A 14,203-nucleotide genomic window follows, 5' to 3' on the forward strand; every position below is an offset into this window, starting at 1 on the left:
AAGATATTGAACATTTCTTGTTATATGATATTGAGCAAGATATTTAATTTATTACTCTGCCTCTTCTCTAGCTTTGGCAACATTGGAACCCCTTTTTTTCCCACAGTGTCTGCAGATTTCTATTTACTTCTTGAGCTTTGCACTTCTATTTATCAATTATGGCCCATAAGCAGAGCATCAGGGTAGATATTGATTAGTATATGAACTGGAAGATCCTTTCAAATTCAGAATTTTAGTGAGAGCCAGCTGATAAGAGATTGCCTGTCTCTTGCAGTAACAATATTCTGGGAGTGGTTTTGGGGACCCCTTACATCCAGGTGTCAGTTCCAAGAGCCATAAAAAATGAATGCCTGTCTACTGACACTCAGCGGACACACACTGCCATGTGTTTGTGGCTGTTTTATCCTTTTCTAATTATGGCCAGGGTACAGGCAGCAGTGCCCAAGTAACCGTTGACGCTTTGGACAAATGGTTGAAGATATTGCAGAAACTAAAACCAGAAAACACACTTGAGCATTGAGGTCATTGGTCCTTAGAATTCAGGCCATTGAGATAGAAGAAGGATGCACAGTTTTATGTCTGGCAGCATTTTATACTTTTTAAGGATATTGTGGTCAGATCCTTACTATTTGAATTTCTGTGAATGAGTTCAAATAACCATAGAGGTCTTTGTAGTCTTTTCCCAAAACCCTCAAAGATCATAAGTAAATGTAATTGTATTGAATTCTAGAAATTTCCAGAATATTAATAGCCATACTTCAAAAATCACTAGAGAGGTACAATATATAAATAGTAGTCATAAGCCTCTTACCCACACCTTTTGGTGACTTTAAAATTATTTATGGGGGTAATATGTGGAAAAGATCCTTTGAGAAACATGTTATTGAAAGAGGTATCTATTTTAATGTTTTATGTTCTTCAGGTTATTGGCATTGGAGCAGGACAGCAGTCTCGGATACACTGTACACGTTTGGCAGGGGATAAGGCCAACTATTGGTGGCTTAGACATCATCCACAGGTGCTTTCAATGAAGTTTAAAGCAGGAGTGAAAAGAGCAGAAATCTCTAATGCAATCGATCAATATGTTACTGGAACCATTGGCGAGGTATAAATATTGTCATTGGGTTATGAGCAAATTATATTTATGTGGTCAGTCTTTTATATGTAATAGACTTTAAGTTCAGTGTTACAGAGAGAAAATGGTAGTTTTTAAAAAAATTGTGTCTTCTAAAGTATTTACTCTAGACTTCTTGCTAATTTTCCATTTTCTTCAGTTCCATTTATCTTTTACATAGTTCTTTATCCCTTTCTGAAACCTAAAACTTCTCTTTTAAAATTATAACCAACCATAGGCTGAGTTTTGAGTGTTTGTGCTTATAAGCTTTTGAAATGTTGAGAATGGTTTTCATTCATCTTGGGGCATCTGTCACAGTGCTACATGTCATGCTTGCTACATGAGAAACGTGTTAAACTTTAACACGTAATCTGTGTTTAACGGGTAATCTGTGGCTTGTTTATTCTACCACATTTTTCTACAAGTGCAGTATATTTCTGTTACATTTTCTGTTCTTCTCTGTCTTAAGACAGTTTTGAATAAGGTAATGTAGGTGTATTAAAATTGCAAATGTCAGGTAGCCTGCCAAGAAAAAAGCATTTAGCCCAGTACCTAGACATAGCAGGTGATCAACAAACACTAAACGGGAAACAAGAGAGAGGCCTTAGAATCAAAAGATGACCTCCTAAAGAGTACAGTTGACTACACTAAGTTGTCCATTCAGAAATAGGGATCTACATAAGTGATTCAGGAGAGAAACTGTAGACTCTGCCTTGTGTCTACTAATTATTTAAAACTTTCTTTTTCATTCTGAATATTTGCATTTATCTGTTTGATATTGCCCAGAAAGACTCTTAATAGTTATAGTTATGGAAGATCCTTTACATATGAAGTAAAAGTATATTCTTACAGCCAATGCATCACCCAAAACACCACACCTTTAAAAAATATATAAGAATACTGCGAATCATGTTTTGATTTGTTTCTAAGACCAACTGCATACTTGAGACTAATTGTTATGTAAATGTAGTTCTAGAAAGTCCTCACTTTTTGTTTCCTAGATTGGACATGGAGAAGACTTTTGGAATATGATTTTTCCATTTGCTTGCCCTGATGTAAGGAGTAGTAGTTAGATTCAGGTGTCACCTAGGTGGTGGTGCCCAATTGTTCTTTTGCTGTGGACTCAAATGATCAGCATGTGAAGTTCATCTATGGCTGATTACTTCTGTGGTTGGCTGGGGTAGGGGGGTGGGCAGTCCTTCAGTGAGTGTAGTTTAATTTAATTAACTGGAGGCTTAAAAGAGAGGTCAGAGGAAAGCTCAGCAGCACAGCTGCTCAGCTCGGTGCTCAGAGCTGGCTCAGACCCAGATGTTGGGAGATGCAGAAAAGAAACACCCTCAGGAAAGCCATTTGAACCCAGAAGCCAGAAGAGAGGGCCAGCAGACATTTCTGTACCTTCCCAAATTAGTAAATTTATAGCTAAATAAATCCCCTTTGTAAAAGCCTGTCCATCTCTGGTATGTTGCATTCTGGCAGCCTTAGAATCGGGGTGCTGCTCTATTTGCAAATACCAAGCATGTTGGAATGGCTTTTTAAATGGAAAAGGGGAGGATTCTTTAAGAATTGTGGGGTGCTTGACATTGAAAATCTAGATTGCTTTGAAGAGACTGTTGGTGGAAATATGGACTTTAAAGATACTTCCTTTGAGGCCTTGGACAGAAATGAGAAATTTGTTATTGCGGATTGGAGGGAAGGTAACCCTTGTTTTAAGGTGGTGGAAAATTTGGCAAAATTGAGTCCTGGTGCTTATGGAAGGAAGAATTTGAATGTGATGATCTGAAATATTTGGTTGGGGAGATTTCCAAACTGGATGCACAAACCAGGAGGATACAGCCTGGTTTCTACTTACAGCTTGTGATAAAATGTGACAAGAGAGAAATTTCAACCTTGGTTACAAAGAAACCAGAAATTGAGGGTCTGGAAAATTCTGGGCTTCCAAAAAGTGAGACTTCAGCAAATTGTGCCCCACATAAGGATTCAGCCAAACATGGAGCCAGTTAGCCATCGTAAAATAAGCCAGGATTGTAGATGAGTTATCTAGAAAGCATTTCTGGGACTAAATAACAAAATATATTTGAAATAAATTGATTTAGAAAGTAAAATGGTATAGCATTTATAGGGTAAACATTGCATCACCTTTTCTCCTTAATGAAAATGTTAAAAACATCAAAGAAAGAGATTCCAGAAATATGAACTTGGATGTAAAGGGAAAGTCATTATTTATAATTTAAAAAGTCCAGGCACTGCACAACCCATGAACCTTAAGTTAGATCATGGGCTGTAGTTAACATACAACTGTAAAAAGGTATTTACATCAATTGTAAAAGCATCACAGCAGTGCAAGGTGTTAATAATAGGGTAGTATATGGGAATCCTGTATTTTTTACCTGGTTGTTCTGTGAACTTACAACTTTTCTTTAAAAAAAAAAAAAAGTCCTAGGAAAAATGCTTGAATGTTTTCTGGCATTTGGAATTTGCATCAAATGGTAGTAAAGATGATATCAGACTAACTTTCCATCCTCCCGCTCCATAGGATGAAGACTTGATAAAGTGGAAGGCACTGTTTGAGGAAGTTCCTGAATTACTAACTGAGTCAGAGAAAAAGGAATGGATTACCAAACTTAATGAAGTTTCTATCAGCTCTGATGCCTTTTTCCCTTTCAGGGATAATGTAGACAGAGCTAAAAGGGTAAGTTTGGAATTGATAGGCAATTTGCATGGAATGACTCTTACATAGAAACAATTTCAGAAATACTGCTTCTGATTTTTACACTTCTATGAGTTATATCAAAGCTGTGGCAATGTGATGTAGAACAAATTTAGAGAATTATTTTGACTTCACCCTTTGATGTATGGATAACTCAAACCTTGTTATTTTTGCCTTTTTGAGTTAGTGAATTAGTCTGGAATGTGAATCTTTCTTAGCTTATGGTTTATAGAGGGGAGTATCTTTTTCTGCATGTTTTTACATAAATTTTTTTTTCAAATCTGTACCCATTTTTTTCCCAGAGTGGTGTGGCGTACATTGCTGCTCCTTCCGGTTCTGCTGCTGACAAAGTTGTGATTGAGGCTTGCGATGAGTTGGGAATAATCCTTGTTCATACCAATCTTCGGCTTTTTCATCACTGATTTTGTCACGCATTATTTTATAGTTTGCTTATGTATAGGTCAACAATGGTGAAATTTTGAAAACGATTTTAAAAAAAAATAAAGTATGTAAATTTTAATCTTGGATCCAGAGTATTTAGTAGTTATATTTAATTTGTATTAAAGAAAGAGACTCTTTAAACTGGTAAGTATTACATGCAAATTGTTTGTATGTGAAGAATACAGGAGCATCCCCACTTCCGTCCCAAAACATTGCCTGTATGAAACATCTAAAAATTAGCAAGTAAATCAGAGAAACCTTTGAGCAGGCACAGTAGATGACACAAGCATCTAAAAGCTCTTCTAGTTTCTTGTTAGTGGATTACTCTCATGCAGAATTTTTTTTATCGCATTTCTAAAACTCGGTTGTGTTCTTTCTAAACAACACCAGCTTATAACCTATCAACTAGAACTTTCTGTTGAACCTATATGTGGATAATGCTAGTGCTTCCTTTCCCTCTGTGTGAAGTGAAATATTTCATATAACATTAGCAACCCTGGATCTCCCTTCCAGAGCTGCAAAAAATGTAAATCGGTTTGGTGCCCAGAAATCCCACTGGTTATGTTGAAGTAAATTCTAGGTGTTTCTTCTTTAAATACTTGTCAGTTAACTAAAAATAACTTTCTTTAAGGATACTTCTTTTTTTAAAGAGCTATTTTTATTCTTTAAAAAAATATATAACCATATATGTTAGCTGAGTTAACACCCCAATAGCACACCTTATGCCTACATCTTGGTATTTACTACAGTTTTCCAATGAAAGGAACCAGGATTTCTTGTAAAAATGACTGATTCTAGGAGTGGGGAAGGAAGTATACATGAACCCAGAGCATCTTGTAATACCAGAAAGTTAGGAAGTGCTCAAATTAAATAAGCAACCCACAGTGATGGGGCTATGTCCAGGGGACATAGGAACCAAGTGAACATGCTCCAGTGGCCCAAAGCTGGAACAATTTGAGTATCAAAATACAGTAGTATTTAAAAAAAAAAAAACAAACAGTAGTATTGGACTATGCCCAAAGTATAAAATATCCGTTAGTTGAAACTGATAAAAATAAATGATTGGATAGAGATAAATCTCCCGTGCAGAAGAATTATAAATAATGTATGTAGGTACTCCACTGTATTTGGTTTCCTCATTGCTAAAGCAAATACCATGCTATGGGGTAGTTTAAACAGTGGGGATTGATTGGCTCATGGGTTTGAGCTAAAGTTCAAATCAAGGTAATGCTTTCTTCATGAAACCTGACCTTCTGGGGTCCCCTGATGATCCTTTGTCCTTGGCCTTATTGTTACATGGCAGCGTACATGGCTTCTTCTGACTTCTCTCTTCTGTTGACTTTCATCTTTTGGCTACTTCCTCGGTGGCTTTCTTTTCTGTCAGTCTGAATGTTATTCTGCTTATGAAGGACGCCAGTGTAAGAGATTGAGTTGGGCTACAGCTTAATTGCAGTAATCTCATCAGAGGTTCCTACTTAACAACGGTTTCACTCCCACAGGAATGGGTTGTTTAAGAACATGTTTTACTGCTGTATATAACTCCAAACCACTGCATTCTACCTCTAAGGAAGCAGGCATAACATGCCATCCTGTAAGTAAGGTCTACACACAGTGGCTTCCAAAGAGTCCAGTATGGAAAGGGAGAAAAATGAGTAAGGTTATAGTGGTGAAACTTAAAGAGACTTGACCTCAGTTAGGTGATCAAGGTTAGCATAAGTCATGTTAATAATATATACTTCAAAATGGGAATGACACGTCACCTCTGTGATCTTCAAAAACCTGTAACTTTAATTATGAGAAAAACATGAGACAAATCTCAGGTGAGGATCAGTCTACAAAATACCTTATCAAGTACTCCTTAACACTGTCAAAGTCATCAAAAATAATCTTGAGAAACACAGCAAAGGGGACTAAGGAGACAGATGGCTAAATGTAATGTGTATCCTGGATGGGGTCCTTGAACAGAAAAAAAGTGACTAGGTAAAAGAAGTCTGAATAAACTTCGCAACTTAGTTAATAAATAATATAAAATGAGTATTATTTACATAGTTAGACCAGGTCCCTTTGGTTTATATTATGTTTGGTTTATATCTCTTCATTCTTTTTACTTCACTTTGTGTGCCCTTATGTTTTAGGTGTAGCACATAGCTGAGTCCTTTTTTTTAATGGTTTGTTAATCTGTACTTTTGCATTCAGAAGCCCATGTATCGTCATTTTAATTATTATAAATTTGGATCCTATTTCTGCCATCCTAGTTTGACCCCTTTTTGTTCCTTTCTTATTTTGATATAGAGATATTGGTAGCTGTAGTTCCCTCTGTGACGGTTAATTTCATGTGGCAACCTCACAAGGTTATGGGGCAGTTTGGCCAATGAAGCTCTGGCCTGCTTGTTACTGTTAAGGGTATTTCATAGATGGATTTGAATCAGTACCCATTTGGTTACATCTGTGGCTGATTAAAAATCAGCAAAGGAGATTGCCCTCATCAAGGAGAGGCCTCTTATCCAGACAGTTGGAGGCCTTGAAGTGAAAACTGAAGATTTCGGAAGTTATAAGAATTTATCTCTCTACTTAAGCCAGCTTCTCCTGGGGAATTAAACTTAACACCTTCATCAAGTTTCCAGTTTGTGGTCTGCCTTACAGAATTCAGACTTGCTAATACCCACTGTCATGTGAGTCAATTCCTATAATAAATCTCTAAATACTTACATTCTTATGTATATATCCTTACATATATTTCCAGTTCTTTCTGTTTCTCTGGAGAACCCTGAGTAATATGCCCTGATAAGATAAGAATTTCCACCCACTTTTGTATCTCTATCCTCTGGCCCTTGAACAACTCTATCATGTTGAACCCTAGGCTCAATTTTGGTTAATGGCGGTACATTGTTTTTCAGCTTTTAAAAAAAAAATTGTTTTACCGATGTTTCTGATTACCTTTATTTCACGTATTTCTTGCAACATATATCCTGAACTTCTCCCTTTCTGTAAGCTATGCAATGTAGATCTGTGTGGCAGAGTTTCTGAGGCCTTGCTTGTCTATGAATTTTTTTATCATGCCTCTGTATTTGAATCATTTTGGCTAGCTATAAAATACTGAGATCTAAGTTCTTCAGTATGTTGGAAACATTACTCCGTTGTTTTCCTACATCCATCTTTGTATTTAAAATCTGATGTTAATGGGCAGTGTGACAGTGGCTTAGTGGCAGAATTCTCATCTGCCATGCTAGAAACCCAGGTTCGATTCCCAGTGCCTGCCCATGTAAAAAGAAATAATAAAATAAAAAATCCGATGTTATATAATTCATGTTCCTTGGGTAGGTATCTTAGTTTGTCCTGCTGCTATGACAAATGTTAGTCCTGCTATGACAAATTCCAGTGGTTTGGCTTTTACAACAATCATTTATTGTCTGGTGGTTTTGAGTGTAGAAGTCCATCAGGATGACAAGGTTTGCTTTCTCCTGGACTCTGCAGTGTTCTGGTGCTGGCTACCAGAAATACTTAGGTTCCCTGGCTTGCATCACTGTCTCCCATCACATGGTGATGTCCTCACCTTTCTGGCTTCTGTGACTTCCCAGTTCTCATCCGGTTGGACACACTTTAACTAAAAATAACATCTTCGAAAGATCTTATTATACAGGGATGGGTTCACACCCACAGGAATGCAAATTAAGACTAAAAAATGTGTTTGTTAGGGTATGTAATTCAACCTACCACAGTGGGAAACTTTGGATATCCTGATGCTTTTCTATAATGCATTTAAGTGTTGATTTTATCTTAGTTCTCCTAGACATCACTTGCAATCTGAAGACCTTTTTTCATTCTAGGAAATTTATTTATTATTTCTGGTACTTCATTTCTCCATTTTAATTTCTTTTGGTGGGATTCCTTTTGTCCGGATGTTAACATTTCTAATACTGTTCCCACATTTCTTAGCTTGTCTTTTTTGTTTTCTTTTTCTTTTCCTTTGTCCTTCCAGGAGATTTCATTAATCTGTTCATCCAACTCAGTAATTAATGCTTATGTTGCATCCATTCTGATGGTTGTCCTCTCTATTGAGTTCTTTATTTTAACAGTTCCGTAACTAGGCTATATATGACTAGCTGGTGTTCAAATCCCAACTGTGCCACTTACAAGCTGGGTGAAAGGTGATTCACTTAACCTTTCCTTTACTTTCTATTTGTGGAATAATACTATTACCCACCTCTCAGAGTTGCTCTGAGGAGTAAAGGAGACAGAATATGTAGGGGCACTTAGAATACTGCCTGGGACATGATTAATGTGGTGACAAGTGCTAGTTATTATTTTCATAATATTTTTGTGTATATGGGGGCACAGGAGGTAGTGGAGGATATGATTAACATATGAAAAATACTATAACAAGTAGTTAAGTGTATTTTATGAATGATTTTATTTCATTGTCTCAATTGGTAGCACAAAGGTTTCTGAATTCATTCAACCTTTCATCTTCTCTGTTTTCCCACACCTCACTTCTTACCAGTGAGTAAAAGGATATTAAAGAAACCCTCTGTAATCAAAGTATCCTCTTGTTTTCATTATATTTTTATTGAGATAAAATTCACCATTTTAACCATTTTGAAGTGTACACTAATTCATTGGTTTTTAGTATATTCACGAATAGGTGCAACCATCACCACTATTCCAGAACACTTGAATTACCTCAAACAGAAAATCATACACACTGGCAGTCACCCTATTCACCCCTTCCCCCAGCCCCCCTGCCCTCGCCAACCACCTAGCACCTGGCAACCACTACTTTCTGTCTCTATGGATTTGTCTATTCTGAGCATTTAACATAATCAACATGCAGTCTTTTGTGTCTGTTTTGTTTCACTTAGCATAATGTTTACAAGATTTATCAATGTTGTAGCATTTATCAGTATTTTATTACTTTCTGTGGGTAAACAATACTCCATTGTATGGGCATGACATATTTTGTCTATCCATTCATCAATCAATAGACATTTGAGTGGTTTTCACTTTTTGACCATTATAAGTAATGCTGCTGTGAACATTTGTATACAGATTTTTTTTTCCTTTTTTGTTTTTGTTTTGTGTACAGGTTTTTGTTGTGGACATATGTTTTCATTTATCTTGGATATTATACCTAGAAGTAGAAGTGCTGAGTCCTATGGAAACTGTGTTTAACCTTTGAGGAACTGCCAAACTATTCCACAGTACCATTTTACACCATGATTTTGAGTGGCATGGTTTTGAGTCAAAAATAGATTTTCAGTGTTTGGCTCAGCATTTTACAATTAAGGTTAAATTATGCAAATAGGCAGGACTTGTTAAAGTCCTATCCTGTGGTCTACTGCCAGAGACATTATTTCCTTCTGTAACAAAAAGATGATTTCCAAAATACTGTATTGAGAAGAGCTCACTGGGAGAATCCGTGGCGTTCTCTGTAGTTTACATAAGGGAGCACTGCTGTGATGGGCAGCCAGAAGGACTAGTGATTGAATCTTCCAGCCCCAAGAGGTTAGGATGCAGCCAATGGCCCTGTGCTGGCTGCCTCACACAGCCTCCAAACTGCTCATTTCATGTCTTCAGGGCTCCTCCTAGGAGCAGTTTCAGAAATAAATTTAGCTCCAGCAATTGTTAAAAAAAAAACAACAAAACTTATTTGTCTCTAAAGATCATGTAAAAAGTAACTCAAGGAAATGTAAAATATGCTTTAATATTGTGCTGGTTTGAAAGGAAGCCTGCCCCCTAAGAAAAGCCATGTTTTAATATAAATCCCATTTCATAAAGGTAGAATAATCTCTATTCAATACTGTATGTTTGAAACTGTAATGAGATCATCTCCCTGGTTGATGTGATTTAGTCAAGAATGGTTGTTAAACTGGATTAGGGAATGACATGTCTCCACCCATTTGAGTGGGTCTTGATTAGTTTCTGAAGTCCTATAAAAGAGGAAACATTTTGGAGAGAGAGAGATTCAGAGAGAGTAACACTATGAAGCAGAGAGTCCACCAGCCAGCGACCTTTGGAGATGAAGAAGGAAAATGCCTCCCGGGGAGCTTCATGATGCCATATTCGCCGCGTGCCCTTCCAGCTGAGACAGAAGCCCTGACTGTGTTCTCCATGTGTCTTCTCACTTGAGAGAGAAACCCTGAACTCCATCGGCCTTCCTGAACCAAGGTATCTTTCCCTGGATGCCTTTGATTGGACATTTCTAATTGGGACATTTTCTTGGCCTTAGAACTGTGAACTAGCAACTTATTAAATTACCCCCTTTTAAAAGCCATTCCATTTCTGGTATATTGCATTCCGACAGCTAGCAAACTAGAACAAATATCAATACCCAGTTCTACTGAGAAATGTTAAAAAGGGAATTTCCCATTCTGGGCTTTCAGCTGAAGCATTATTTCAATTGCTTTCAGTATTTTCTTCTCTTCATTTGTAATTTATTCCTATAGATTTTTGTTTGCAATTCAAATGAACTCTTTTATTGAAATGGGGATATGAAGTGGGACAATGTGCCAAAGAAAATAACTCCCATCTCGAATATAAGTCCATATATACTCTTTCAAAAAGGTTACTTAGTCTGAGAAGCTTATGGCAGTGCAACATCATCTTTGTGTTTGTTTTATCAGCCTCAATGGTAACCTTTAAATGTTTCTAAACATGAGAAGTCCCAAGAGTTTTATTTATTTTTTTAATGGTTAAATTATATCCCCTGAAAATGGGATTTTTTTTATTGTAGCCTACCGCTTTCCTTAACACAATAATGGAAACTTACTGAATAGAAAGCAATTTCAGCACTTAAATGTGTTGATGTGATGTTTCTTAATTACTTTTAATGAGTTTCATACAACTAGGAATGGAATAGAATTTTCGGTGGAAAAGTAATTAAATCAAAAAGTTATTTCCTATACTTGTGATTTCCACCAGATCATTTGAGTAATCACCTCCAAAGAAAGTGTGCCTTACAGGATACAGTAATGTTATAGACTAACTTGCATAATTCATTTAGGTCATTTGGACTGAAAACAATATAAATGCACAACAATAAATTTCATTATAATCAATGCTGCAAGGCAAAGTAAAACTTAAAAATATGATTTTTCTTTTAAAGTCTGATAGTATTTACTGGTTTTACCTGATGTTTCCTGAATCAGCATTTTCTTGCCTAAATCTGGATTAGTCTTTAATTTTGTCTTTTCATTCTGGCCCATGTCAAACAGTTCTAAGGGGAAGCAGTAATATACGTCAGTAAAAACTGTAAACAAGCTTTGGAACTACTTGGTTCTCGTGTTTGAATGGTTTTTGCTAGCAGGCAGTAAAAAATATTTTACCATTCTTGCATGCATTGTGAAAAGGTTATTTTCATTTGGGGTGGGGGATGGGGTGGGGAGTCTGCTTATTTAAACTTAGTTACTAACTTATAATTGAAATAGTTTAGTTTAATAATATTGCTGTGGTAGCTTGTAGCTATGTACCCCAGAAGAAACATGTTCTGCAACTTAATCCATTCCTGTGGGTGCGAACCATTGTAATAGGAGCTTTGATGAAGTTACTTTAAAGTGTGGCGGAACTGAATCAGGATGGGGGGTAATCCTATTACTGAAGGCCTTGTAGGGAAGGCCACAAGGAGTAAAAAAGCTATAGGGAGCACCAGAAGCTGGAAGTCCATGGAGCCAGAAGAGAAGAGAAACCAGGAGAAGCCACCATGCGCACTGCCATGTGACAGAAAAGATAAGGACTGAGGATCTCCGGCAGCCAGCCCCAGAATGCAGCGGTCTTCTGGGAGAAAGCATCACCTTGATGGCACATTGATTTTGGGCTTCTAGCTTCTGGTTTTTACATTTCAGTGTGTGAGTAGCCAGAAGAGCTTGCTCCCCACGTAGTACAATCCAAACAGATTAACTTAAACTGTATTTTAGGGAAAATACTTTTAGGTTTGTAGTTGGACATTGGGTTTGAAGTATAGTCCCAACTCAAATCTACTCTTTCCTTATGTTTTTAAATATAAAGAGCTTTGAAGGAGGTAGAGTTGAGGTGTATGTCTTTACTACTGAGGTATCTGGGCTTCCACTTCGTATATGAAGATGGAAGCACCAACCTGCTTTCAGGCAGATGTCTTCAGTGGAACTTTTCTTCCCAGAGCATGTGGAATTGTGTTAAGTCATATTGTCTGTCCAGTGAGTAAGCATGCCCCATGTTTGAGACAGTCTGTTAGTGGTACCAGGAAAATGAACATCTGACACCTCATGAAACAAAATGAAGCTCACAGGCTCCTGTGGAGAAGAGGGTACCTAAGGGCCTGGAGATCTACGGTAGTACTGAGTGCACTATCCACAGACTGACTGTATAAAAGGTTTTAGTGAACACTTTATTTTGATATCACTGCAATCTTCATGTGATTTTTTTTTTCAGTTACACTGACCAGCTATCTTGGTAACTGTTGGCCTGCTAATATTGAAAGAAGAGAGATATTCAAGAGAAGTCTGGGACTGGCAATGTTTTCTGCTAAGGGAAACTCATCACAGCTGTATTTGTAAAATTAGGCATAAAACCTTCCCCAAATGAGATGCTAAATGTCAAAGCATCTTATAAACTATAAATTAACTCAAGTGTGAATTAGTATTTTTTTAAACAAATGAACCATCCAGAAATACCTTTCTATATTTAGTCATAATATTCCTTGATAGGTATTTATGGAAATATTTTTCCATTTCACAATGGTATATAAAATAAATTTTTCCGTGTCTCCTATATTATGATGTGCCACCATTCACAATTATGAATGCCAGATATACCCCCCCAAATTTTTTTCTTTCTCCAAACCTTAAAGGAAATTGTTTGGCAAACCAAGCGTCAGTGGTGAACAACTGTTACTGGGAGCAAAGCTCAAGCTAGAGTGTCAGCTGACATGAATTAAGACAAATTAACTGGGGGTTTAACTGGGGGTTTAACTGGGTGATTGCTCAGGAAGCTAAGTATAGAGTTGCCTTATGATCCAGTAATCCTGCTACTTGGATATACCCAGGTCTGAAAGCAAGGACACGAACAAATATCTGCTCACCAATGTTCATAGTGGCATTATTCACAAATGCCAATAGATGGAACTAACCCAAATGTCCATCAACAAAAGATAAATGGATAAACAAAATGTGGTATATACATAACGATGGAATATTATTCCGCAATAAGAAAAAATGAAGTCCTGAAGCTTGTAACAGCATGGATGAACCTTAAGGACATTTATGTTAAGTGAAATAAATCCAACACAATAAGACAAATATTTTATGATCTCACTGATAATGAGCTAATTATAATATAAACTCAGACATAAAATATAGAATATAGGTTACCAGGATATAGAATGAGGCTAAAGAAAGGGGAACGGTTGCTTACTATTTGCAGAATGTTTAGAATGAATTTAAACATTTGGAAATGGACAGAAGCGACAGTAGCATGTTACTGTGAGAATAATTAACCATGCGGAATGGTGTGTGAGTGTGGTGGAAACAGGAGTTTAAAGTCTTGTATGTCACCTGTAGGAAATTTGGAGGTTAAAACATGGGAATATATATCACAGTGAATCTTGTAGTGCACAATGTATATGGTTAACTACAAATAAAAAAAAGTTCTTTCATGAAATAAAGCAGATGCATGACACTGTTATAAGGAGTTAGTAATAGAAGGGTATCGAGAGAAAAATGTACCTATTGCAAACCATGGACTAAACAGTAATATTTTAATATTCTTTTATAAATAGTAACAAATATACCACACCAACACTATGGGTCAGTAATATGAGGGGATAAGGAGTATGGGAGTATTAGGGTTTTCTCTTTTTTCTTTTCTGGAATAATGAAAATGTTCTCTATTTGATCATGGGGCTGTATGCACAATCATGGGATGATGCTGTGAACCAGTGATTGTATATTTTGGATGGTTTCAATGCTGTA

At 36.7% G+C, this 14,203-nt stretch overlaps 1 protein-coding gene across 3 annotated transcripts in view; it reads left to right on the top strand.

The window, feature by feature from the left end:
• The window catches only part of ATIC (5-aminoimidazole-4-carboxamide ribonucleotide formyltransferase/IMP cyclohydrolase), a 38,615-nt gene extending 25,816 nt beyond the window's left edge, over positions 1-12,799 (top strand). For 2 of the 3 annotated variants that reach the window (XM_077155053.1, XM_077155055.1), the window contains exons 14-16: positions 923-1,105; positions 3,648-3,803; positions 4,124-4,341. In XM_077155053.1, coding sequence (XP_077011168.1) covers positions 923-1,105; positions 3,648-3,803; positions 4,124-4,243 — 459 coding nt within the window. In that variant the 3' untranslated portion in view covers positions 4,244-4,341. Of the gene's footprint in view, positions 1-922; positions 1,106-3,647; positions 3,804-4,123; positions 4,342-12,665 lie in introns of those variants that run through there. The other variant, XM_077155054.1, reaches the window with a different exon arrangement.
• The last annotated feature ends 1,404 nt before the right edge of the window (positions 12,800-14,203 follow it).

This window comes from Tamandua tetradactyla, chromosome 3, assembly GCF_023851605.1.
Source record: "Tamandua tetradactyla isolate mTamTet1 chromosome 3, mTamTet1.pri, whole genome shotgun sequence".
Lineage (NCBI taxonomy): Eukaryota > Metazoa > Chordata > Mammalia > Pilosa > Myrmecophagidae > Tamandua > Tamandua tetradactyla.